Below are 23,560 nucleotides of genomic sequence, written 5' to 3' on the forward strand. Positions count from 1 at the left end.
TCCTCTTTGAGGTGTATCAAATATGGTGTACCTCAAGGTTCGATTCTTGGTCCCATTTTATTTTTTTGTTATATTAAAGGTCTGCCAACAGCATTAACAGATAATATGGCAAAATTGTGTCTATATGCTGATGATGCAAATTTGTTAGTTTCTGGTAAATGTTTTAATAAAATACAAGAGTCGGCCCAAAAAAATCTGTTATCTATAAAAAACTACTTAAACTTCAATAAATTATTTCTCAACTTTAATAAAACCAATTGTATGTCATTCAGTACAGCACAAAAGAAAAATCCAGAATTCTGTATTAAAGTAAATGATCTCCAAATTACTCAGGTAAAGGTAACAAAATTTTTGGGTTTATTGCTTGATGGAAATTTATCATGGTCACTCCATACGGATAAATTGTTACATAAAATTTCCTCGGGTTTATTTGCCTTAAGAAATCTGTCAAAATTTTGTTCCCTTGAGATAATGCTTAAGGTTTACCATGCACATATCACCTCACACATTACATTTGGTATTGAGTTATATGGAGCTACAAGTAATCAAAATTTACAAAGTATTCTAATCCTTCAAAAAAGGGCAATAAGAACCATGTTAAATCTGGATGATAAAGAATCGGCCAAAAATTGTTTTCCTAAATTAAAAATTCTAACCGTTTACAGCTCATATATATTGCACCCTATTATGCATGTGAGGGCTTCTGAAGACAAGGTGCCACTGCTGGGGGATAATCATAGGTATAATACTAGGCATAAAAATTATCCATCCGTAACACAACACAAACTGCGAGTTTTATAACAAGAAACCAACAGCTGCAGGTATTAAGTTTTTGTACCATCTACCAAAAGAAATATTTGATATAAAAAACATTAGGTCTTTAAAAAAAAAAACTTAAATTATTACTAATTGATGGAGCATTTTACTCATTTGAAGAGTTTTACAACATGTAATTACATTAATTAAATTTTCCTGTTTTAGGCCTATTTAGTTTAACCAAGTATTTTTAATCAGTAATAAGCTGTTTTGACGCCATTCTGTATTTATGCATATATTTCATGTAGGTATATAATGTATAAATCTTGAATAAAGCTTTTCTGATTCTGATTCTGATAGTATTCTAGTAGGTAAACGATAAAGATTAACACCTGTAGGCCTGTTTACTCTATTAAAGTAGGTATTAAATTTATTGAAATACACATATTGTCATTCACTTCATACTTTTAAGGATAAAAGTACAATGAGAATAAGTGTGTGGTCAATCATTCAGCTAGTGAAGGTAAGTTATAGGTTAGTATTTATTATACAACTGTTACGCAAGTACAATTGCACGTGCAAGTAACTTAGTAGAAATTGCAACATGTGTACCAAGGTCAAAAGTCACTCTTATTTTCTAATTCCCTGTTTAATTTGCATTTGAAAATATTTATGCTAATATTATACAGTACTGTATTTGCATTTACTGGGCATAAGTTTTATTTCAGAGAGGCTACCTTGTTAACCAAGCGTGAACACTGAACAGGGATTTAGTGTTGGTAATTAAGGATGAAATTGATTAAATATTTCCCTATTAATAGGTATAATTAATTAAGGCACCTAAAAATAACAAAACAGTGATGTGAATGTTTAATACGGTTTCAGATTCAACTTCAAAGTGGTTTACAATTTAAACCAGATTCAGTTTTAGTTAAACATGTATTTCTTTAACTAGGCTTATAGAGTTTTTTTAAGGGGGTTTGTCATTTTAAAATATTACAGGTTATTCAACATTTTGTTAATTTGCTCTAAATAACTATATAGCCTATCTAAATGTGTTTGTAAATAATTTAAAGAACATAGGTTGTGCTCTTAAGTAATGAATTCCTGTAAAATACAATGGGAAGTTGTCATAAAAACAAGAATTATTTAGACAGGGGACTGATAAAAGTAGTGTTAAGAAGCCACAGAAGAGCTATTATGATAAGATAACTACAAGTTATGATGGGGCTTAGCTGCTGAATAAATAAGAAGTAAAAACTAACTTAAATTTTAAAAATAACTCTAAAACATAGATCAAAATGATAATAAACGGTATAAGTAAACTGACATATACTTTTCCCATAAGCTTGTATTCAAACAACCTTTATCATGGGTAAGCGGTGGGAGTAACTATGATATTCTAGGGATAAATCACAAAAGTTGCATTAACTTGTGAAATGTAATTGTTACAGCAATGGTTGCACTATTTTTTATAAGAATTATAAGGACCATACTGTAACACATTAATTTTGATCAAAACCGGCTTTATTCCTAAAATCTTATATTTTGTTACCGGTACTTTATGTGGTTGTTTTGGGAAATTACATAAGATGAATACCGGTAACTTTGGAAACTGTAATTTTTACAGAAATGAAATTTGCAAAATTTTGTTCAGAATTTATAGAACTATAGGCCTAACATAATACTCAAGTTTTATCAAAATTGTTCAGGCTGTTTTTGAGAAAATCAGTTTTTTTCAGTTTTTATGAAAAAATCACCATATAGCCTAAAAAAAGGAATTAAAAAAAAAACGCCCGCAGATATATTTGTCATGGCTTAGTACCTACGTACCAAATTTCATCAAAATCGGTCGACAGGTGTGGTCTGTAGCCAGCTCTGTACACACACACACACACACACACATACGGGGTTTTACCGAATACTCGCAAACACCTAATTGTGGCATCTTTCAACCTGCGGCCACCAGTGGATGAAGGAAGGTGGTAGAAACATGTCTGCATCGATATTTTTAATGAACACTCCATTTTAACATCTAACATTCCAGTTTTTAAATTGTGGCACCATGCCACAAATCGGTATATATCAACAGTGTGTGGACAGGATGCCACTAATGCGTTGTAGTGCTTGAGCGGTGTGTGCGCCCCCCCTACTTCTCGCGTGCGCTGTTGCCAGTTCTCCGTTCTAGTTCCTTCATTCCGTTCTGTATTCATGTGGCTATGCCCTAGCCGCTGTAGCTCATTTCCCGCGCTCATGACGTCGTCTTTTATTAGTGTAAGGATTTTATATGAAGTTTTTTTCAAAGCTCCAATAATTTTTACAATTATTGGATTTAAAGTCAATGAACCAAATGAAATGTCGTGAGGATTACATAAAACTACATGCTATTTTGTTGATATTTTATCGTCACATTGTATGTATGGTTTACGAACTGAGATACTTGGAATAAAGGCCTTAATGTGCTGGGTAAATTATCATATTCATGGGAATCTATATATTAATTACGTAAGCCGATTCTTTGCGTCAAAATTGTGGGCGACTGGGAAGTCGTAGAACGACGTGAGAGGGCTCAAATTAAAGGTCTTTATCCCATGACGGCGGGAAAAATAGTGAAATTCCCAAAATCTTAACACAAAATTAGATATAACGTACAATGTTCTCCATAAGAATAGCATTAGAAGGCATTTACTGCTGATTTTTGTTTACTTCAATACAGCTGATCGTGATTTTATCATTAGCAAGTAAGCTTACATTTGGATTACTCATTTGCCAGTCAATTCTGCAATGTAATGTATACTAAAACCAACTATATAAAGGGATAACGTTACCTTTAATAATCAAGACTTTTTAGTTATGTCAAAGTTGAAATAAATTGTTTTCAAGATTTAAGAAACGATTCAAGATTAAAAGAAGATCTTCTTTGTTTTTATTTCAAAACATATGTAAAAGATTTATTCCAATTTTTTTTTAATTTACTAACATTTATATTTGAGATTTATTGTAGTGTTTAATCAATATTTTGTATGAAGTGGAATAACCTCAACGGTTACTCTTAGAAAACAATTTGGGAATAGAGATGAAGTAGGTTCGTACAGGTATTTAAATGAACCAAAAATATTTATGTCGTGATTAGTTTCGATAACTGGGTAATGGAACCCTAACTAGCCGCAAAATAGTTGGTAATTAGACGTTGACTAGGCCCTTTTTTGGTAGAATATGTAAATCAATCGTATCTTTAGGAGGATTAACACCACATACTTACACTAGGCTAATAGTGGTTTTTTAATGTTGATCACAAACAAATTTAGGTCCAAGTTCTGTCAATGGGATGCCTTTACTTAAGAATAATTTTGTTAAACCTTTACAAAATGAGCATAGACTTAGAAATAATAACTGGGTAGGGTATCTCAACACACCATTTTTTGCCTTTTCTTATTTGACGAAGACAATTTCCAATACTGTATTTCCATCGGGGAAGCCTTGTTATCAGCATTAACCAAAAAACCAAAGCTACCTTAATAAACCAATATTTATTCATAAACGTGTTTGCTGCCTTTAGCAGTTAAACTCCGGAATCATTCAAATTCTTTATTGAACATAACGTTATCAACAAAAGCAAACAAAGACAAACAACAAACTGTTTTGTTTTTTTTGCACAAAAGATATGTTGTAGTGGGATATCTAGGCCTATCCTGACATATAGATAATTTGATTCTGAGTTTGTTTAAATATTCCAACAATAATTCCTTTTCCGTAGCTTTTTAGGGACTATGTCCCTACAAGCCACTAGTTTACATTAAAATACGCAATAAGTATGACTCCGTTTTTTCTGTATGCATATAATTAATTCACGGTAATGTAAAAGTATGTGTAACGAATTTTTCACCTCACTATGATGTTTTTAGCTGTTTTACATACATTTGGCTGGTTTATATTGGTGGCTGAAAGCTACGTTTTGCTGGCCATGCCAGCTGTCATCGTCATATGGGGACCGAGCAGGGGTTTACATCCCTAGGGCCGCAAAATCACTTGTTCGCCTATTTACTTAAAACATTAATGTATATTAAATGCACAAGCTGTATCCATGGCATTGCAATAGACTTGTTTTTTGTCACAGCTGCCTAGACAACTATTTATTGTTATTTTTGATTTTGCTGATTCCTCAAAATATTTCACATAAATAAGAGGGACGTTTGTGACGCAAAATTCTAGGGGGGGAATAAACTAGTATTCACCAAGTCAGGCTAGGCCTACCCCTAGAACCGGCCACACTCAAATTTCTTCCCCGGAGTGCTCAGAAGGAGCCGAGAAAAATCCAGGGGTCGATACGAAGTTGTCACGGCTTTGACTGATCAATTTATTTAAAATTTAATCGAAGGCTCAGAGCTCTAGAAGCGCTCAGGAAATCCTGCAGACGCCCAGTTGGAGCTATATCATCCCAGCCTTCGTAAAAGTGCTTTGGAGAATTTTGCCTAACTTTTAGAATGACTCTGTAGGGCCGACGAGTATTCAATCTTAAGCCAATGTGATTTAAATACTCGTAATGAACTTTAAACTAATTAGTTGAAGACGTTGGTAATTGATCTAATATCGAATAAAAGGCAAAACAATTCCTACAGAGTCTTCGGGGCCGAATTAATATAATTGGACGGAGAATTTATCGTGATGTTGTTTAAAATAGATTTAATATTAATATTCGTAGCTGTTTGATTGTTCAAATCAGCTGCTCCCAAGACTTGATTCTTTCACCCGCCAAAGACGGGGTTTAGAACATAGACGACAAGTCTCGGGGTATTAAAACGGTGAAAACGAGATATAATTTTAGACGTGATAATTATTTGTTAAGCGAACGGAGAAATCGTAATTTCGAAACTAATTAATGGTAATTAAATAAACGATAGCCACCGCTAGTCACTGGCAGGCAGGAACTGGCGGGTCAAGACTCAAGTTAAGATATTAAATTTAGGTAATTCGAAACGGAATATTAAGAAAACGAAAAGGTATAATAAGTTAAGTATGCGTAAGGTAAAACAGAAACAACGTAAAACGTAAAAAGGGGCCTAACTAATATAGTAGCTAACCTTCGTAATAATATCGTACAGTCGTCAGAGCTTCTCGTGAACAAGTCGACGGTTGAACAGCGAATAATCCTTGTCCGGCTCAAATCATGATTTCCTCGGTCGAGGCTTAATCGCTCTGGTGGTGAGTTTGAGAACTAGCCAACAGCTGATTGGAAATTCACCTGTTGAGCCGGTCTAGTTGTCGTCTGTCGTTGGTCAACAAACACCATTTCGAGGTTAAGTGATGTTGTAATCGGCGTTAAATATTCGTATAATTGGTCGTTTTAACTTTATTATGTGAAACGGAGTGCTATTATGAATAAATATATCGTTGTGGGTGTGTTTGTGTACTTCACTGTTATTAAAAGTAGGCCTACGTTCTTTGGCCCATAGCCCAAGCTATGGCCAACACATAGGCCTAGGAGTAGGATGTTGTGGATAAAAATCGGGTAAGTTATGGTGTTTGTTGACTAGCAATACGTTTTTACCCCCCTTAAAATTTGGTACCTCACACCCCTTACCAACTTCACAAAAAAAAAGAGAAAAAAAAGATTTCAAACGTAGGGGGGATGGTCCAAAGGGTCTCGAAAAAGGGCAGCTGAAGAAACGGTGTCGTGAAGAAGAGGTCGTGTACGAGAGGGAAAAGTAAACGAAAAAATAAAATCTTCTTGAAAACAAAATAAAAAGGACTTCTTGAACGAAAATAAAAACCAACTGGTATAAAAACACCTCTCGTAAAATCGAAAAACGAATAAAAGAACGATAAAACTAAAGAACTTCTGAATCATCCGTAGGGGTCGGCCCTCAACGTTGGTGGTAGGGCTTCAGGTCCTTCACGTGAACCACGTGTGACACCCCCGTGCGCACGTCTCTAACCGTGTACAGGTTGGCCCCACGCCGCTCCTCAACCTCGCAGGGTCCGTCGAACTTGGGGGCGAGCTTCCCGACCACGGCGTCGGCCGCGGAAGACAGCGTGTGAATCCGCCGCAGCACGCGATCGCCGTTGCGGTACCTCACCTCCCGCCGGCGGAGGTTGTAGTACCTTGCCTGCTGCTCGTAGGCGGTCTTGAGGTTGGCGTGGACCTTCTCGTAGATGCGTCCGAATTCTTGCGTTCGTCTGTCGTGGACTTCGGCGAGCGTTGGCTGTCCGTCAACGTCGGGTGTCGCCTCCAACGTTTTCCCTCGGACAGCTTTCGGGACTCTGAGTTCGCGGCCTAACGTTAGCATCGCCGGCGTGTAACCCGTCGAATCGTGGACGGCGGTGTTTATGGCGAACTGGAGCTCGGCGATATGGGCGTCCCATGACCTATGATTTTCTTTCACAAACTGAGAAATCATGGTCTTCACAACGCGGTTGACTCGTTCCACCGGGTTCGATTGCGGACTGTAGGGAGCTGTGTTTGTGAAAGCTATGTCCCAATCCGTCGCCAGGTCTCTAAAGAGGTTCGAAACGAACTGAGTCCCGTTGTCGGTGATTATGGACTCAGGTGCTCCGTATCGAAGGAGCATCTCCTTAGTTTTACTGACAACGTTCTTGGCCGTTGCCGACCCGATAGGACATAGCTCAACCCACTTGCTGTACGTGTCCTGGATCACCAGCAGGAAGCGGTGGCCCTTGCCAGACCTGGGTAGCGGACCCACTAGGTCGGCGGACACCGTGTACCACGGACCTTTTGGAGCCCGGAAGTACATCTTCCCTGCCGGTTTCGTCTGCGCCACCTTGTACTTTTGGCATGCATCACAGGATCTCACGTAGGCTTTCGTCTCCCGACGCCATCCAGGCCAAAAATATTCGGGCCCTACACGGCAAAGTGTTTTCTTGACACCAAGGTGTCCTGCCGTAGCGTCATCGTGGTTCTGTCGTAGTACCGCCTCTACTTGCCCTGGAGGAACGCACATTCTCCAGGACAGCTTACCACCACTCCCATGGCGTTGGGAGGTTCGGTAAAGGCGGTTCTCCACGATTTGATATCGTGGATAGCGTCGTGGGCTGGCGGTCACAGCTGCGTACAACCGGTCGTACCAATCAGTCGGAGGGACGTTGTTGGCTTCGTCGGGGCGTGCGTCGGATTGCGTCGCGTCACTCGGTTGGTTTTCCGGTCTCGTCGATTCCCTGCGTCTGGTTGTGCGTCGCTCGCGAGGCGCGTCTGTCACCCCCGATGTGAGATGACTCACCGCGACCAGGCCCGATTGGCACTCGTTGGTCACGGGTTGCCTCGACAAAGCGTCGGCGACGCGGTTCAGGGTGCCCTTCCGGTACTTGATCTCGAAGGTGTACTGCTGAAGTTCCATCACCCACCGTGCCAGACGTCCGCTAGGCTCGTGTAGCCTCATCAGCCATTTCAGCGCGACGTGGTCGGTTATGGCGACGAACTCGTAACCCTCGAGGTACGGTTTGAATTTTCGGGTCGCCCAAACCAGAGCAAGACACTCTAACTCCGTCGTTGTATAATTCTTCTCTTGGTCCGTAAGCAGTCGGCTGGCGTACGCGATGACGACCTCGCCGGATTCTTGGTTCTGCGTGAGAGCGGCTCCAAGCCCGATGGTCGACGCGTCGGTCTGGAGGACAAACGGGACCGAGAAGTCGGGACAGGCCAGGACAGGAGCGGAGGTGAGGCGTCGTTTTAGTTCCTCAAACGATTCTTCCTGTTCAGGGCCCCACAGCCACCGAGCGTTCTTCTTCAGTAGTTGTCGCATCGGGGCGGTTACTTGGGCAAACCTGTCCACGAAACGACGGTACCAGGACGCGAGACCGAGAAAGCTTCGAAGGGTTTTACCGTTCGTAGGTCGTGGGAACTCGGCGATAGCACGGACCTTCTCTGGGTCGGTCGATATCCCCTCGTTGTTGACGACGTGTCCGAGATATCTGAGCTCCTTTTTGCAGAAGTTACACTTCTCTGGGTTTAAACGTAGGCCAGCCTTTCTAAGGCGTTCGAAGACCACCCGGAGGATCTGCAAGTGCTCAGTAAACGTTGCGGACACCACAACGAGGTCGTCGAGGTAGGCAAACACCTTCGGCTCAAGCTCCGGACCGATGACCTTGTCCAGGAGGCGTTGAAAGGTCGCTCCGGCGGAATGGAGTCCAAAGGGCATAACCGTGAACTGGAATAGGCCTAACCCGGGTACGGTGAACGCGGTGATCGGTCGGCTTTCCTTCGCTAACGGCACCTGCCAATAGCCTTGCTTCAAGTCCAGTGTACTGATGTATCTCGCCGGCCGTAGTTTCTCCAGAATCGCGTTGATTCTGGGCAGCGGATACGCGTCGGGGACAGAGCATTCGTTGACTTTGCGCATATCGATGCAGAAACGAAATTTGCCGTTACTCTTCCTCGTCAGCACGACTGGCGAACTCCAAGGACTATCCGATGGTTCGATAACACCATCGCGGAGCATCGTCGCCACCTCTTCGTCGATGATAGCTTGCATCGCGGGATTCCTGGGATAATACCGTTGCTTGACGGGAGCGGCGTTTTCTTTGAGCCGTATCGTGTGCTCAGCCAACGCCGTCTTCCCCGAAACGTCGTCAAACAGTGGCAGCTCGCGTTCCAAGAATTCCGTGAGTCTCGTGTCTTCTTCGGAGGTCAAATTTTCGAGGGCGTTTACCGGATAGGGCGGGGGAACGTCGTCGTTGCTGAGGTTCAGTACAGCGGTGTGTACACTGACAAGAGCGAGGTCAGTAATACACCGAATGCCGAGTACCACCTCCACACTCAGGTTCGGGACATACAGGGCCTCCCACGAGTACGTCTGGCCCGCGATTTCACCGTCCACTCTGTACCGATCCGAGACACGGCAACTCGCTCCGTTGGCCATACGTAGGTTGACGTCAGCCTGGTCGGGTACGCTGCCGCACGTCCGAAGGTGACGTACGGCGCGATCTCCAATCAGACTGACCGACGAGCCGGTATCGACGAGGGCGCTGAACGTCTCACCTGAGATGACCACGTCGACGAAGGGTCGGTCATCTCTGGGGGCGCGTTCGCGGCTGACGGTTCCCGTGAATTCCGTTATGAAGCCGAGCCAGCGATTCCACTCCTCGGAGGTCGTGCGACGTTTCGTTCTACGGGGCTCAGGCGACCTCCCGCAGACTGAACCCGATGTCCGTTTCCCGAGCCGCAGTTGCAGCGACGCGTCGAGATGCCTACCCTCTTGCAGTGGTAGCAACGCAGGACCTTGGGCTTCGAACACTCGCGAAACAGATGTCCGGTTTCGTCGCAGTTCCAGCACACGAATTGCCGAGAGCCTGCCGCTCGTTCGTTCGTCGTACCGGGCGATCTGGTTCTCGTAGAGTCCGGCGTCCGCCTCCGCCTATAATCGTCTCGTGGCGAAGGGTCACGGGGGTTTGACCGCGCAAACGTCGTTCTCTTGCGGCCGTCCTCCAAGGGTTTACCAGGTCGTGACCTGGCCGTCACCTCGGATTCCTCGGCATGGTCGTCCGACAAGCGATCAATTGCCGCGCTGTTGTAGACCCGGTCGACTTTCCGATCGCGAACGTAGGCGGTCTCCGGAATCAGTGACAGCGAAGGTGGTGGTGGCGGACGGAAGGTCTGCCGGCTGCGAACGTATGCCTCGTAGCCCTCAGCTCTCTCCAGCAACTCCTCCAGAGTACAAAAATCGGCACGACGTATAGTTAATTTGTACTCCGGGCGCATGTTGCGGTAGATGAGGTCAAGTTTGCCTTGCTCCGAGAACGTACCGCTCCTCCGAATCAGCGTCGAGAGCGCGACGACGTAGTCCCGAATGGATTCGCGCTCGCCTTGTGTCCGTCGCCTTACCTCGTCGTCTAGGTCCTGATGGTACAACGGAGGTAGAAATTGATCCTCGAACTGGCGTTTAAAATCTCCGTACGAGCGCCAACTACCGCGACAGTTACGGTGCCAAAGCAAAGCCGGGCCGTGAAGAAGTTCCGGCAGCGCCTTCGTCACTTCGTTGAGGTCGATCGAGTAGGCTTCCGCTAACTCCTCCAGACGTTCTAGAAACGATACCGGGTCCTTCTTGCCGTCAAACCGCAGATTCCACTTGCGAACCCGATTGCACAACGACGGCGTGTCGTCCCCCACTCTCGTCCCACCCCACGGGTTAGGGTTGTCTGGACGTGAGGTTGAGAAGCCGGGTTGGAATCGCGACGTCCATGGGTCTTGATTGGGTTGTGACCACTGGTTTGTCCGGTCGCCGAAATCGTAACGAGACGTCTGGGTTTGCGACTGGAAGGCGTACGGTTGAGGCAGGGTCGTTTCGTAGGTCGTCGGGTAAGCTGTTGGCCGTTCGTTGGGCCTATCAAACGTAGTACGATAGTCGTGTTCCGCCAGTGGTCCGAAAAGTGTGTGACGTGACGTAATATCTTGACCAGGTGACGGGGCGTTAGCCGGCAGCTTCACCAACGTCGCGAGAGTTCGTCGAACGGACTCAGAATCGGCGTTTGGTGGGAGTCCCAGCATTTCTCGAACGCTGGCCATCTCCTGGTGCGTTGAAGGAGGTGCCAGCCACTGTGGTTGAGATCGTGTATCGTAGGCTGTAGAGGCAGTAGGCCCCGATACCGCTATCGCCATCGGGTTCATCGGCTGACCGATGTTTCCCAACGGGTTCTTCCAATAATCACAGAACCGTTTGCGAAGTTCGGCAACGCTACCCTCAGTTTCTAGATGATATTTACTCATCTCGGCTATCAGGAGCTGTTTGCTCAGAGTATGAATCCAGCCGACGCGTGAGTCGTCCAACGGTGATTTCGGGATGCTCTCCATCGTCGAAGGTATTTGGGAGATAGTCGTCGTGGTCGTGGTCGTCGTTGACGTTTGAATTCCCACCGTGGATATCGTCACGTGGCCGATCGGTAGCGTATCGGGTCGGGCAATAGTCGTCGGGGTACTAGAAGTCGTTGATTTTGTTTCTCCAGTCATTTCGTCTAAATGTTCAAGTCAAGACCGTGTTATCGAGTCCAAATGTTCGGGCGCCAGAGATGTGACGCAAAATTCTAGGGGGGGAATAAACTAGTATTCACCAAGTCAGGCTAGGCCTACCCCTAGAACCGGCCACACTCAAATTTCTTCCCCGGAGTGCTCAGAAGGAGCCGAGAAAAATCCAGGGGTCGATACGAAGTTGTCACGGCTTTGACTGATCAATTTATTTAAAATTTAATCGAAGGCTCAGAGCTCTAGAAGCGCTCAGGAAATCCTGCAGACGCCCAGTTGGAGCTATATCATCCCAGCCTTCGTAAAAGTGCTTTGGAGAATTTTGCCTAACTTTTAGAATGACTCTGTAGGGCCGACGAGTATTCAATCTTAAGCCAATGTGATTTAAATACTCGTAATGAACTTTAAACTAATTAGTTGAAGACGTTGGTAATTGATCTAATATCGAATAAAAGGCAAAACAATTCCTACAGAGTCTTCGGGGCCGAATTAATATAATTGGACGGAGAATTTATCGTGATGTTGTTTAAAATAGATTTAATATTAATATTCGTAGCTGTTTGATTGTTCAAATCAGCTGCTCCCAAGACTTGATTCTTTCACCCGCCAAAGACGGGGTTTAGAACATAGACGACAAGTCTCGGGGTATTAAAACGGTGAAAACGAGATATAATTTTAGACGTGATAATTATTTGTTAAGCGAACGGAGAAATCGTAATTTCGAAACTAATTAATGGTAATTAAATAAACGATAGCCACCGCTAGTCACTGGCAGGCAGGAACTGGCGGGTCAAGACTCAAGTTAAGATATTAAATTTAGGTAATTCGAAACGGAATATTAAGAAAACGAAAAGGTATAATAAGTTAAGTATGCGTAAGGTAAAACAGAAACAACGTAAAACGTAAAAAGGGGCCTAACTAATATAGTAGCTAACCTTCGTAATAATATCGTACAGTCGTCAGAGCTTCTCGTGAACAAGTCGACGGTTGAACAGCGAATAATCCTTGTCCGGCTCAAATCATGATTTCCTCGGTCGAGGCTTAATCGCTCTGGTGGTGAGTTTGAGAACTAGCCAACAGCTGATTGGAAATTCACCTGTTGAGCCGGTCTAGTTGTCGTCTGTCGTTGGTCAACAAACACCATTTCGAGGTTAAGTGATGTTGTAATCGGCGTTAAATATTCGTATAATTGGTCGTTTTAACTTTATTATGTGAAACGGAGTGCTATTATGAATAAATATATCGTTGTGGGTGTGTTTGTGTACTTCACTGTTATTAAAAGTAGGCCTACGTTCTTTGGCCCATAGCCCAAGCTATGACCAACACATAGGCCTAGGAGTAGGATGTTGTGGATAAAAATCGGGTAAGTTATGGTGTTTGTTGACTAGCAATACGTTTTTACCCCCCTTAAAATTTGGTACCTCACACGTTATATTGCAAAACATACTTGGGTAAAAAAAAACCGCTCGTACCACGAGCCAAAATGGGTTTGCAGCTCTCGATCGTTTCACGTTCTCGACTTCGTCCCGAACTTAAAACCCGATATCGAGTAGGCAAAACCTCACTTTAGGCCCTAGGTACGAAATATACTATTTTTTTACGGTGGAATTAGAGACCCAAAGATTCTCACTCCGTTGCGAAGCATGGGCAGATAGTTAGTTATAAGATTATAAAGTCTTTACTGTTTTGTCTGTACATTGCGTAGACTCATGAAGTGTTTGGTTATTTCTACGTTGTATATAATAAGATAGCCGAAACGAGTCTTGTGTACTGGTGCTACCGCTGATGGCTTATGCATGTGTACGTTAGTAGCTAGCAGACAATTTGCCAACTAGGAACATGAAATCAGCTGTTCCCCGTCCTCACTGTCGCGGTTGCTCGCCTAGCTTGTCAACAGCTGACTGCTGTAAAAATTGGATGAGGCGACAGTAACTTTTTCTAGTACGCTTCTTTACCATGGCATCTGCTAATTCAATTTTGTCCTAAAAAATGTATACACATCTCTAAGATTTGTCGCCAACTAACAAGCAATAAAAAAAAAAAAAAAAAAACCTATTGTTAATCATCCTGCAAAACTGCTAATAATTCATGATCAAATTTTCATCAGAATTCCGTTAGTTTAAATCAACGATCACATAAGACCAATAGATGGAGCACATCTATATAACTAACATACAAGCAGATGAAGCCAGGTCCGCTATCTTAGTGCAGGTTAGAAGTGGTAGATGCCAATGAAAACGGCACCAAAACTCAATGTCCAGCTTCAAAATAACTTGACATTTAGACTAAAGGTAAATCGTTGACACTTCGTGTGAAAGATTTCAATTAGTCTAGGACACTATTGGTTCTAATTAAAAGCTCAAAAGTTTATATTTTCTATTTTAAATCTTGAAATAAAGTCGGTACTTTTAAATGAGTTTTTAAATATGACATAACAAAGTTACTGTTTTTATTTCTTCGTCAGGTAAGTAAAAAAACGGCTGTTTTTATTTCTTCGTCAGGTAAGTAAAAAAACGGTGGATTTTGTGGCTAAAGAGATAAATTTCTTGGATAATATTTTTTTTTTAATTTTTATAAAGGAGAGTTGTATAAAGAGTTTCAGAAACCATCTTGTGACTTTGAAAATTTTTACATTGTAAACCAAACGCTAAACCTTTAACACACTTTAATACGATATCCTACTAATATTATAAATGAGAAAGTTTGGATGTATGGATATATGGATGTATGGATGTATGTTTGTGACAAGTGAACGCGAAAAATACTGGTCGGATTGGGCTGAAATTTGGCATGATGATAGCTCACATTCCCGATTAACATATAGGCATATTTTTATTTCAAAAATCCTTTCGGGCTCCGCCCCAGTGGCTCTGCAGTTTCCCATGTTAACCTTATGAGAAATGGAATTATTGAATCTTAACAGCTGTTTCAATTAAACCAGTTGGTTCTGTTCTATGATGTTCAATAGCATTAAAGTTACAAGGATTACCAACAGGGTGCAGCACTATTATTTCTTTTACATTTATGACAACAGCTAATTTGCAACCAAAAGGTGAGTGAGCGTAGCGAACGAACTTCAACCTGGAGGCGAGTTAGCGTAGCGAACGAGCTAACCTGAAGGCAAATGAGCGCAGCGAACGAGCTCCAACCTAAAGGTGAGTGAGCGTAGCGAACGAGCTCCAACCTAAAGGTGAGTGAGCGTAGCGAACAAACTTCAACCAGGACCTGATTGAGCCATGCGAACGAGATAATCTTGAAAATTAAGAAGTTAAACGGGGCAAAGCCCGCGGGTTACAGCTAGTAGATACATATATTATAAATTAATTTGTAGCTTTTTAGAATTTTTCTTTCGCCCAACAAGTTTTTGTAATTATTGTTAACTAACTTTTTCTAAGATACGGTAAACGCTAGGAAACAAATTAAAAGCGTATTTTAAAGGCCATTGTTCAACCGTCATGAATTGTTACATACCAACCTTTAGAGCCCATTGGTGACATTGGGGGGTGGAAGTCTAAATTTAGTTCATTACAATTACGTAAATAACTACGTTACCAATTTATGTTTGTAAACAAAAATCAATTTTTTAATGGTTACGTAATAGCTATTTACATTACAAGTGTAGTAAGAGCGTTTTTACTTCACGCAGGTGAATGTTGTGCAACGAGCGGAAGCGAGTTGCATAATTCACCTAAGTGATGTAAACAGCACGCTCTTGCGTAACGTGTAACGTACAAGATTTTACCTGACCCGACAATAAACATGGGTTTACGTACAATATTTTTCATTATCCATTTCACTCATCTTCTATCAGTAACGTTCTTTTACTAACAAAAGCTAGGTTAGGTAGGAAAATACTTTAAAGCATAATAATAACATTCAAGCGCACAGCTGATTTCTAGCGTTGAACATCGTTGGCTCCATAGAGTTATATTTTTTAAGTTAAGCACTCAATGTTATTTAAATGGGTTTCTTTACATCACCGAGTGAGTTTTTGATACTTTACATCACTCGAGAAGTAAGGAAGTTGTATACATCACGCTTGGGATAGGGAAGTTTAACATGGCGGGTTAGGTAAATCAATTTAAATTATTATTTACTACACAAATTATTTGTAATGTAAAACATTGTTCACCACTCGGAGCAAAAGTATATTATTTATGGTACTTAAATTGTTTTATAGTACGTGGCAGTATAGTATTTTATTAGTTTATTAGTTGCTTGTTGCACTGTTCTACACGCTGCTCAAGCTCTACAGCTCATTAAGTGGCATCCTGTCCACACACTGTTGATATATACTGAATTGTGGCATGGTGCCACTATTTTGAGTGTAAGCTGGCGCGAGAATTGGCAACGTAGCATTAGGAAAGTTATAGTTCCGGCGGACGGCGCGAGGCGCGCTAGCTACCTGTATGGTTTCGTGTTCCACAATTCGGTGTGTACCTGCGCTACTTAAACTCACATCAACGAGTTCAAAAATACTCAATTGTGGCATGTGATGTTTAAACGACGTAATAATGCTGGAAAACCTCAAAAATGATCGAATTAGCTGTGGCACCCTGAAAAAGGTGCCACAATTTTTGAAGGTGCCACAGTACGGCCGTGTGCCTGTGAAGGATGCCACAATTCGGTGAATACAAACACACACACACACACCGTGGACATTACTTTGATTAACACTTTTTTGGGTTTAGGGGGACCCAAAACGGATATATCCACTCAAAAGTCAAAACTAAAACTCAAAAAGTTTTGAGTTACTATGTACAGGCGGAGAAAGTAAAAATGGATTTGCCTATTGTAACTTAAGTCAAGTTACTGTGTAGTGTCAAACATACTGCATCATGTTTTCCAGAAATGTATTTAAAAACATTTATCTTATAAAACACTAACACAGCCTTTAGAACAACATTTTTTTTAATAGGTAGCGACTTAAACAGTTTTAAATATACGTTTTTGATTAACTTTTCAGGTTTAACAGATCTATGAATAAAATACTTGACACCTGAAACTACTGTGTAACAATCCATTGATTAAGATTAAACAGACCAAATTAAATAAAACTGAAAGAAGTCTGGTGAGTACGGTAATTTAAGTTTAGACCTACTATTAAATTAATCAAGCAACGAGAAAGACTTAATTTTTAGTAGCCCTTGCGTTAGGGCAATAGGCCAAGTTAAATACAACTATGACATTAAATTTAAGTTAACCATTGCCTAAAATTATAGGCCTAAATCAGTCTCAACTCAACATGTTTTAATAATAAAGAAAATTATACGTCTATAATCGTAAATTAACCAAAACTTACAAAGTATATTTGCTCCTGTAGAAGCCAACCATTTTGTCATTGAGAGTTCCGCTGAAATGAGTCTCCAAAACGGCTTCTCCGGCAGCGAGAGATTGTCCGAACTCCAAAGTAAGCGTTTCATTTTCTACAGAAATCTGTCGCTTCGGTGTCAACAAAGATCCGTCTGCAGTGGTCAATACCGCATGAGAAACATCTAACTCAGCAGCATTCAAGACTATTTTGTTTGTAGGTTCATTTATCTGGGAAAACATGTTAACATGTGTCAGTTTCTAATAATTTATTATGGTAAATATTTCATTTGTCACATTCTTGCAAACAGCTTAAGTTAACTTGTGACACACCTTTATTAACAAGACTAGAGTAATCAATCCATTATTAGATGCCTTATTAATATTATATTGGCCTACCTAATAGGTAGTAGGTAGCTTACCCTCTCAAATAGATGAATGGGAATGTTATGCCCACGCGCTACAAAAGGTAGGCCTATCCATGGACCTATTGCGAGAATTTCACAAGATCCAAAAATATAATAAGTTCACAAGGTCTAAAGGATGTTTTTTTTAGTAAAAAAATTTAAAAATCATTTAGGCCTACCAGTTTAAAATAGGCCTAAATATTTACATTGTGAGTTAACTTATGAAAGAGACATCATACTTTTTGGACCTCGTGAAAATAGTGAATGTGAGAAGATCAAAAAGTAGGAAACATTTTCTCTCACAAATTGAAGGCGTTGTTTATTATTTTTATCCGTGGCTGGGAACACGATAGGCTTGGCTGTCCCAACTTAACACGACAAAACATTAGTCTACACGTTTACCAACTATATAGCCTAGTTCGGCCGCTTAGAAAACGACCTGCGTGCTAATGCTAAACCAATGCTGGAGGAGGTCGCTTTCTAAGCGGCCGAACTGTAGTAGGCCTACTGATGTATAATTAACTTACTAATTACCAATTGTTACTAAATTACTAATGTTACGTAGGCCTACTAATTGTTGAACATCTTGAATTTTGATCAAATTTGCATACAACTTAGGCAAAGTTACTAGTAAGTTACGGTAGTATTTTAAGCTCTGAAGTATTTTAAGATACCGGTAGCCTAGTCTTAAAAAAATTCAAAATTGCATTTAAGGCCTATGTTAAAGAATGTAGGTTGCACTTTAGTTTACGTCCTACATTCTACATAAATTTAAACATTAACTACCAGCTGATTATGAAATGAAACTGATCTAAACTAACCTTACCTTAACCAAACATGAAGTATGTGAGTAAATGTAGGACCTTTTTAAACTACGTAACGTCATAAACAAAAAGAATTAGGCCTAAATAGGCTATAGACCGTCAGCCATGCAGTGGTTACCACAGGTTCTGGCACACTTTGCTGGGAGCGCCGTGTAGTTACGTAGCGCATAGGCCGTAACTACATGGCGCTCCCAGCGGTGAGCCAGAACCCATGGTAACCGCAGCACAGCTGACGGTCTATATTTAATTCTTTTTGTCCATGCTAACGTGCAGCCAGAATGTAATCTAGCAAGTAGGCTACACTATAGGCCTAACAATTTTAATGAGGGATGATGATGAGATCAGCAGTTATGATAAAAATACTTGACGATGGTTCACTGTTTCCAAGCATTTTGGGGCAAACAACGTGTAAGTACTAGGTAACAGGAGCTCCGCTCAATCCCTAAGTTAAGCTAATCTAGGCCTTTGAAGTTAACTTAGTCCAAGAATAACTTAAACTTAATAGGTACCGGTGTTTAATAATGAATACCCTAACTTATAGGTATATATTGTCCTATGAACATTTGGCAATATATTTTAGATCTAGGCCTACAACGCGATATCGTGAATTTTAATTTTAGATGTCTACTCACAGTTTTTTTACGTTAAATCCAAATACCCCCGCTGCAGCAAACCTGCCGACTAAGCGAATTTTTATTTGTCTGAATTGATTTTCAGTTAAATATAATTTTAATAACATTAGGTTTAACGAGTACCTAGGTTTGCTGCTACAAGGAAACTAATAAAGTGTGTTTTTGAGTAAAATATTGATAGCTTAGTACAAAATAAATAAATTTGCCAAGTTTGATCAAAATATATTCATAAACAAGCAAACTACAACATTTGACAATATTCTCCATAAGAATAACATGGGAATTTTAAATTTACAGTATAACGAATCTGAAGGGACCAAACTGAATATTCGTTATATCAAGGATTTCGTTAAAACGAGGTTCGTTATATAGAGGTTAGGTTTGCAGGAATTTCGTTAAGTCGAGGTTCAGAACCAGCGTCTGTCAATATAGGTCGGGATTTGACCTCATTAAAATACAGTACAATTAAAGTAGCATAGGCTACAATACTTTACAGTAGCTACAGTGTTTACATTGTACAGTAGAACCTAAATTATCCGGCATAATAAAGGGGAGGGATCTCGAATATTGCGCAATCATGACAATGGCATTGACCTTGGTACAGGTTAAAAGCTGTAAGTTTTATCACAGCTTGTTCTAACCCTCCTAAAACCTATCCAAACACTGTATTGTGTAGTCATAAACCATGTAAAGAACAAAACAAAACAGTAGAAAGTTTTGTAAGCTACTGCTCGCGATAGGCCGGTAGGCTACTTACAGTACAGTATTGATTTATCACAACAGAGGAATGTCAATAATAATCAGCATTGGTGTTGCTAGTTGAAACAAATCGTATGGAAAACAATTAATTATTAGATAAGTCATTATAAAAGTGTATAATCATGAGCCAACTTAAGGATAATAAAAACACTCGTAAAAGGAATGTTAAAATAACGATGTTGCTATTCTTTCTCTTTGGTTTTGTTTTTATATTCTTTCTTATGTTTCACTTTATCCAAAAATTGTACAATTCCCCATAGTTACTTATCGCCCAATCAGAGCTTACTAAACATTACGTCGTCCTCGTCATCAGTCCTCACCTCGGTGAATGAAATCAGTTCTCAGTTGCAAGTTGCAACATAGCGCGCGCAGCGACAGCAGACAGAGATGTGTAAAACGGAGCAGACGAATGTTACTGTAGCGCAAGCGATGACGTGACCTTTCCATTTCATTTGATAAAGAAACAATCCCAAAACAATAATTGGGTGGGGGATCTGTTATATCGAGGGAAAGACGTAGACAATTCGTTATGCAGAGGTTAAATTCGCTACGTAGAGGTTCTGACAATGATAAATTCATTATATTGAGGTGTCTTATTTTATCCGAAATCACGAAAAATTCGTTAAATCAAGGTGGTTGTTATGGTTTGTTCGTTATGTAGAGGTAAAATATACATTGTGTCTTATGGAGAGTTCTAGGGGATTAAAAAAAATTTGTTATATATCAAGGAATTCGTTATATCGAGGTTCGTTATATCAAGGTTAGACTGTAGGCCTACAATTCTTTTAATTTTCTCCGTTACTAATAATCGAACAAAAATACTTTTATATAGGCCTAATAAATTATTTGTTTTTTTAAGCTCTTTAAAAAGGTCTAAAGAGAAATTGGGAAATTTTGTGTTTTGAGGGTCAAAAGTGAGAAAAACCAATTTTTACCCCATAAAACCCCCCGTAAAGCCCCATTCCCATGGTCCGATCGTGCTGGTTCGGGAACTCATTCAAGTTTATCCCGCTTTACACCTTTAAACAAAATTTCATCAAAATCGGACAAAAATTACTCAAGTTCACGGACGTATATATATAAAAATTTGAACGAATAGTGTTTTTGGCCTCTGGGGACATCAAAATGAAAAAGTAAATCAGTCCTGGGTCTAGGTCTTACCGTGCCACCTACGGTAACTTAATAGCTACTTTCCTATATAACTTAGGGAAATTCGCTAATATGCAATAAGTTTTTGTCTGAGAGATTCCTATGTAAGTGGCCGTAAAATGAAGGTTAATATCACAAATCGGCTGCACTTTACTTTAGGTCCTACACTCATTCGAATGAAAATATCGATCGATATATATCGATTGTTTCATTCGATATATCGTTTGGTTAGTTAGGTATAAGGTTAACCTAACCTAACTAACCAAACAATATATCGATATTTTCATTCGAATGAGTGTAGGACCTAAAGTAAAGTGCAGCCCACAAATCTAAGGTTCATTGAGCGGTACTGATGGTAGCCTAATATGGCGTGGTCTGGACGGGTCCGTTTGTGGACTGAGGACTGAGAGAGGAGGAGAGCAAACAGCTGTTTGTACTCAACTTTAAGGTTAATGCGGAATGAAATCAATTCGTTTTTAAACCAAATAACTTAAGTTTAATCGGTTCTTATTTATTTACTGCTTGAGATTCATTTATGATCTGAGACGCAGTGAGCGTATCACGCCTTACTACATTAATTCTAAGCTATTAAAGCTATGTGACCTTAGATCAATTAAAATTCTTTTGCTAACCTATTCAATAATAAAAACAAATTTTCCAAAATATTTCGTAGATGATTTTAGGTTTGTAGCTGAAGAAAGTGTTAGATTTTCACGCTATGCTTCATTGACTTTGCGTATGCCTCATCATAGGACTGCAGTTTACGATAGAGCGTTTGTTGTGACCGCTTGCCGACTTTGGAATGACCTCCCCTTAGCCATCAAATCCCTTGACAACCGTTCCCGGTTTGTGGCAGCGCTAAAAAATATGTATTTTGAACGTTATGGCCATGGTTGGTTTGTCCTAGGGGCTTGTACGCGTGGTTGGTCACTGACAGATGTGCTTGGTGTGTGTGTGTGTGAGAGAGAGGAATATTATTTTTGTACAGTTTAAAATGTAAGTTATTTTCTTTTGTTAAAGTTTCTGTATCCATGATTTAGATTTTGTTTTTGTTGTATATTAATGTAGGCCTAATTGGTAAAATATGTGTGTTATATTTATGACAGGTTAAGTGTAAGAAAGGGCCATGTGGCCCTTACTTTTGCCTGTATAAATAAATAATATTTCATTTAATTTCATTTAGGCATGTGAGGAAGGTAGCTTAGGTCGGGTTTTATGCGGATTTGTAGGCCTACCTATTAAGGGTTTTGAAGTGAGGTTAGATTAGGTTGGTAAAGGTTTGGTTGAGCCGACTCATTAATTTATGCTAGGCCTACTTCCAGACTGTTTTTGCACAGTTAAGTGGGTGAAACACAATGAAATAAAGATATCAAAATGCGTGTGAATAACTCAACTCAACAAAACTGAAGCTTAATAGGTTATTAATTATTTAACTGTAGGCTATTCACTTAGGAATCTCTCCGACAAAAACTGATTGAATTTTTGGATTCAGCGTGAAAATTACTGAAGCCTAAGTAGACATGTAAAAATTACATGATATCGCGTTGTAGACATATCAAATAATTACCGAACATTATAACTTAACTTACTTGCATTAGGAATCGTCAGTTAGGGCTAAGCTAGGCTAACTTAGGCCTACAGATTCTGCAAGAAAGATCACAAAGCTAACTTAGGCCTACTAACAATCAACATGCTTCTACAAAACTCTCAACGGTTCTAAAAAAGTAAGTTTAGGATAGGCCTACCCCTAAATAAATAAATACCAAAGACTTAGGCCTAATGTGACTAAGCCCTATGTAAGCCTAGCATAACCTTCGTACAGTAGGCCTAGGCTATGCTAGGCCGATCACTAACATTTTCCAAAATCGCAAACGTTAACTACCCCTAACTTGGGCCTACCTTAACTTAAGGCCTTCAAGTTAGGTTAAATCCAAAAGCTTATTATAGGCTAGTCCTGCATTCCCAATTATTTTGTCATCATAAGTTAGGGTGACAATTTCATCCTAAAGTTAGGATTTACCTATACCTACACAAGCTTAGAAATGTTTATTTTGTACATACCACAATTTTCACTATCTCTTTTCCTTCAAATGTAAACTTTGATAAGTTAGGTCTCAAGAATAAATCATAATTCTTAGGAGTCACCGTTTTGGGAAGCCGCTCGAAAAATTTCTTTTCTGGCATGATTCTTTGATTCTGTGTATGAATTGATCGACGCACAATATCACTGGTTGACTTAATAGTACAATTTAAGTCGTCACTAGAGGTGAAGATGTGCACTGCTGGAATAAATTCTTGTAGAAGTGAAGTTAACCTAGGTTTACACCGCCGGGCAGAAGGACTACAAGAAGAAGACTTCAACCCTTGCCGCAGTACTGTTGTTGTTCCACTGACACGTATTCTACTTTCTTGCTCCGGCAGAATATAACGGAACCAACAAAAGCCGTCCGTAAATAAAACCGGTTTCTTACAGCTCTTGATAATGCCGGCAACAAAAACAGCGAACTTAAATGTTGTCATGTGAACAGGTACAAAAAATGCTGTCTCATCTTTCAGATGATTGATGTCGCCAGCGTTGACAACTTTGGAGTCTTTGGTGGAGTCGTTTGGCAAAAAACAAGCCAATTAAGGCAATTCCGTTACATGTAAACATGGAACCATGGATTACTAATTACAAGCATTTTCTTAATAAATGATTTTAAAATGTAATTTGTATTACAATAATTGTATGCAGCTAACGTAGATCATAAAAAA

General features: G+C 40.4%; 1 protein-coding gene across 1 annotated transcript in view; it reads right to left on the minus strand.

The window, feature by feature from the left end:
- Window positions 1-23,319, minus strand: part of LOC129002054 (puromycin-sensitive aminopeptidase-like) — a 58,858-nt gene extending 35,539 nt beyond the window's left edge. Inside the window, exons 1-2 of the mRNA XM_054429566.1 lie at window positions 22,868-23,319; window positions 17,028-17,266 (exon numbers count right to left, since the gene is read on the minus strand). Coding sequence (XP_054285541.1) covers window positions 17,028-17,266; window positions 22,868-22,990 — 362 coding nt within the window. The 5' untranslated portion in view covers window positions 22,991-23,319. The remainder of the gene's footprint in view (window positions 1-17,027; window positions 17,267-22,867) is intronic.
- Window positions 23,320-23,560: the final 241 nt, after the last annotated feature.

Source organism: Macrosteles quadrilineatus, unplaced genomic scaffold (assembly GCF_028750875.1).
Source record: "Macrosteles quadrilineatus isolate MER2022 unplaced genomic scaffold, UCM_ALF_1.0 Scaffold_9__3_contigs__length_116548681, whole genome shotgun sequence".
Lineage (NCBI taxonomy): Eukaryota > Metazoa > Arthropoda > Insecta > Hemiptera > Cicadellidae > Macrosteles > Macrosteles quadrilineatus.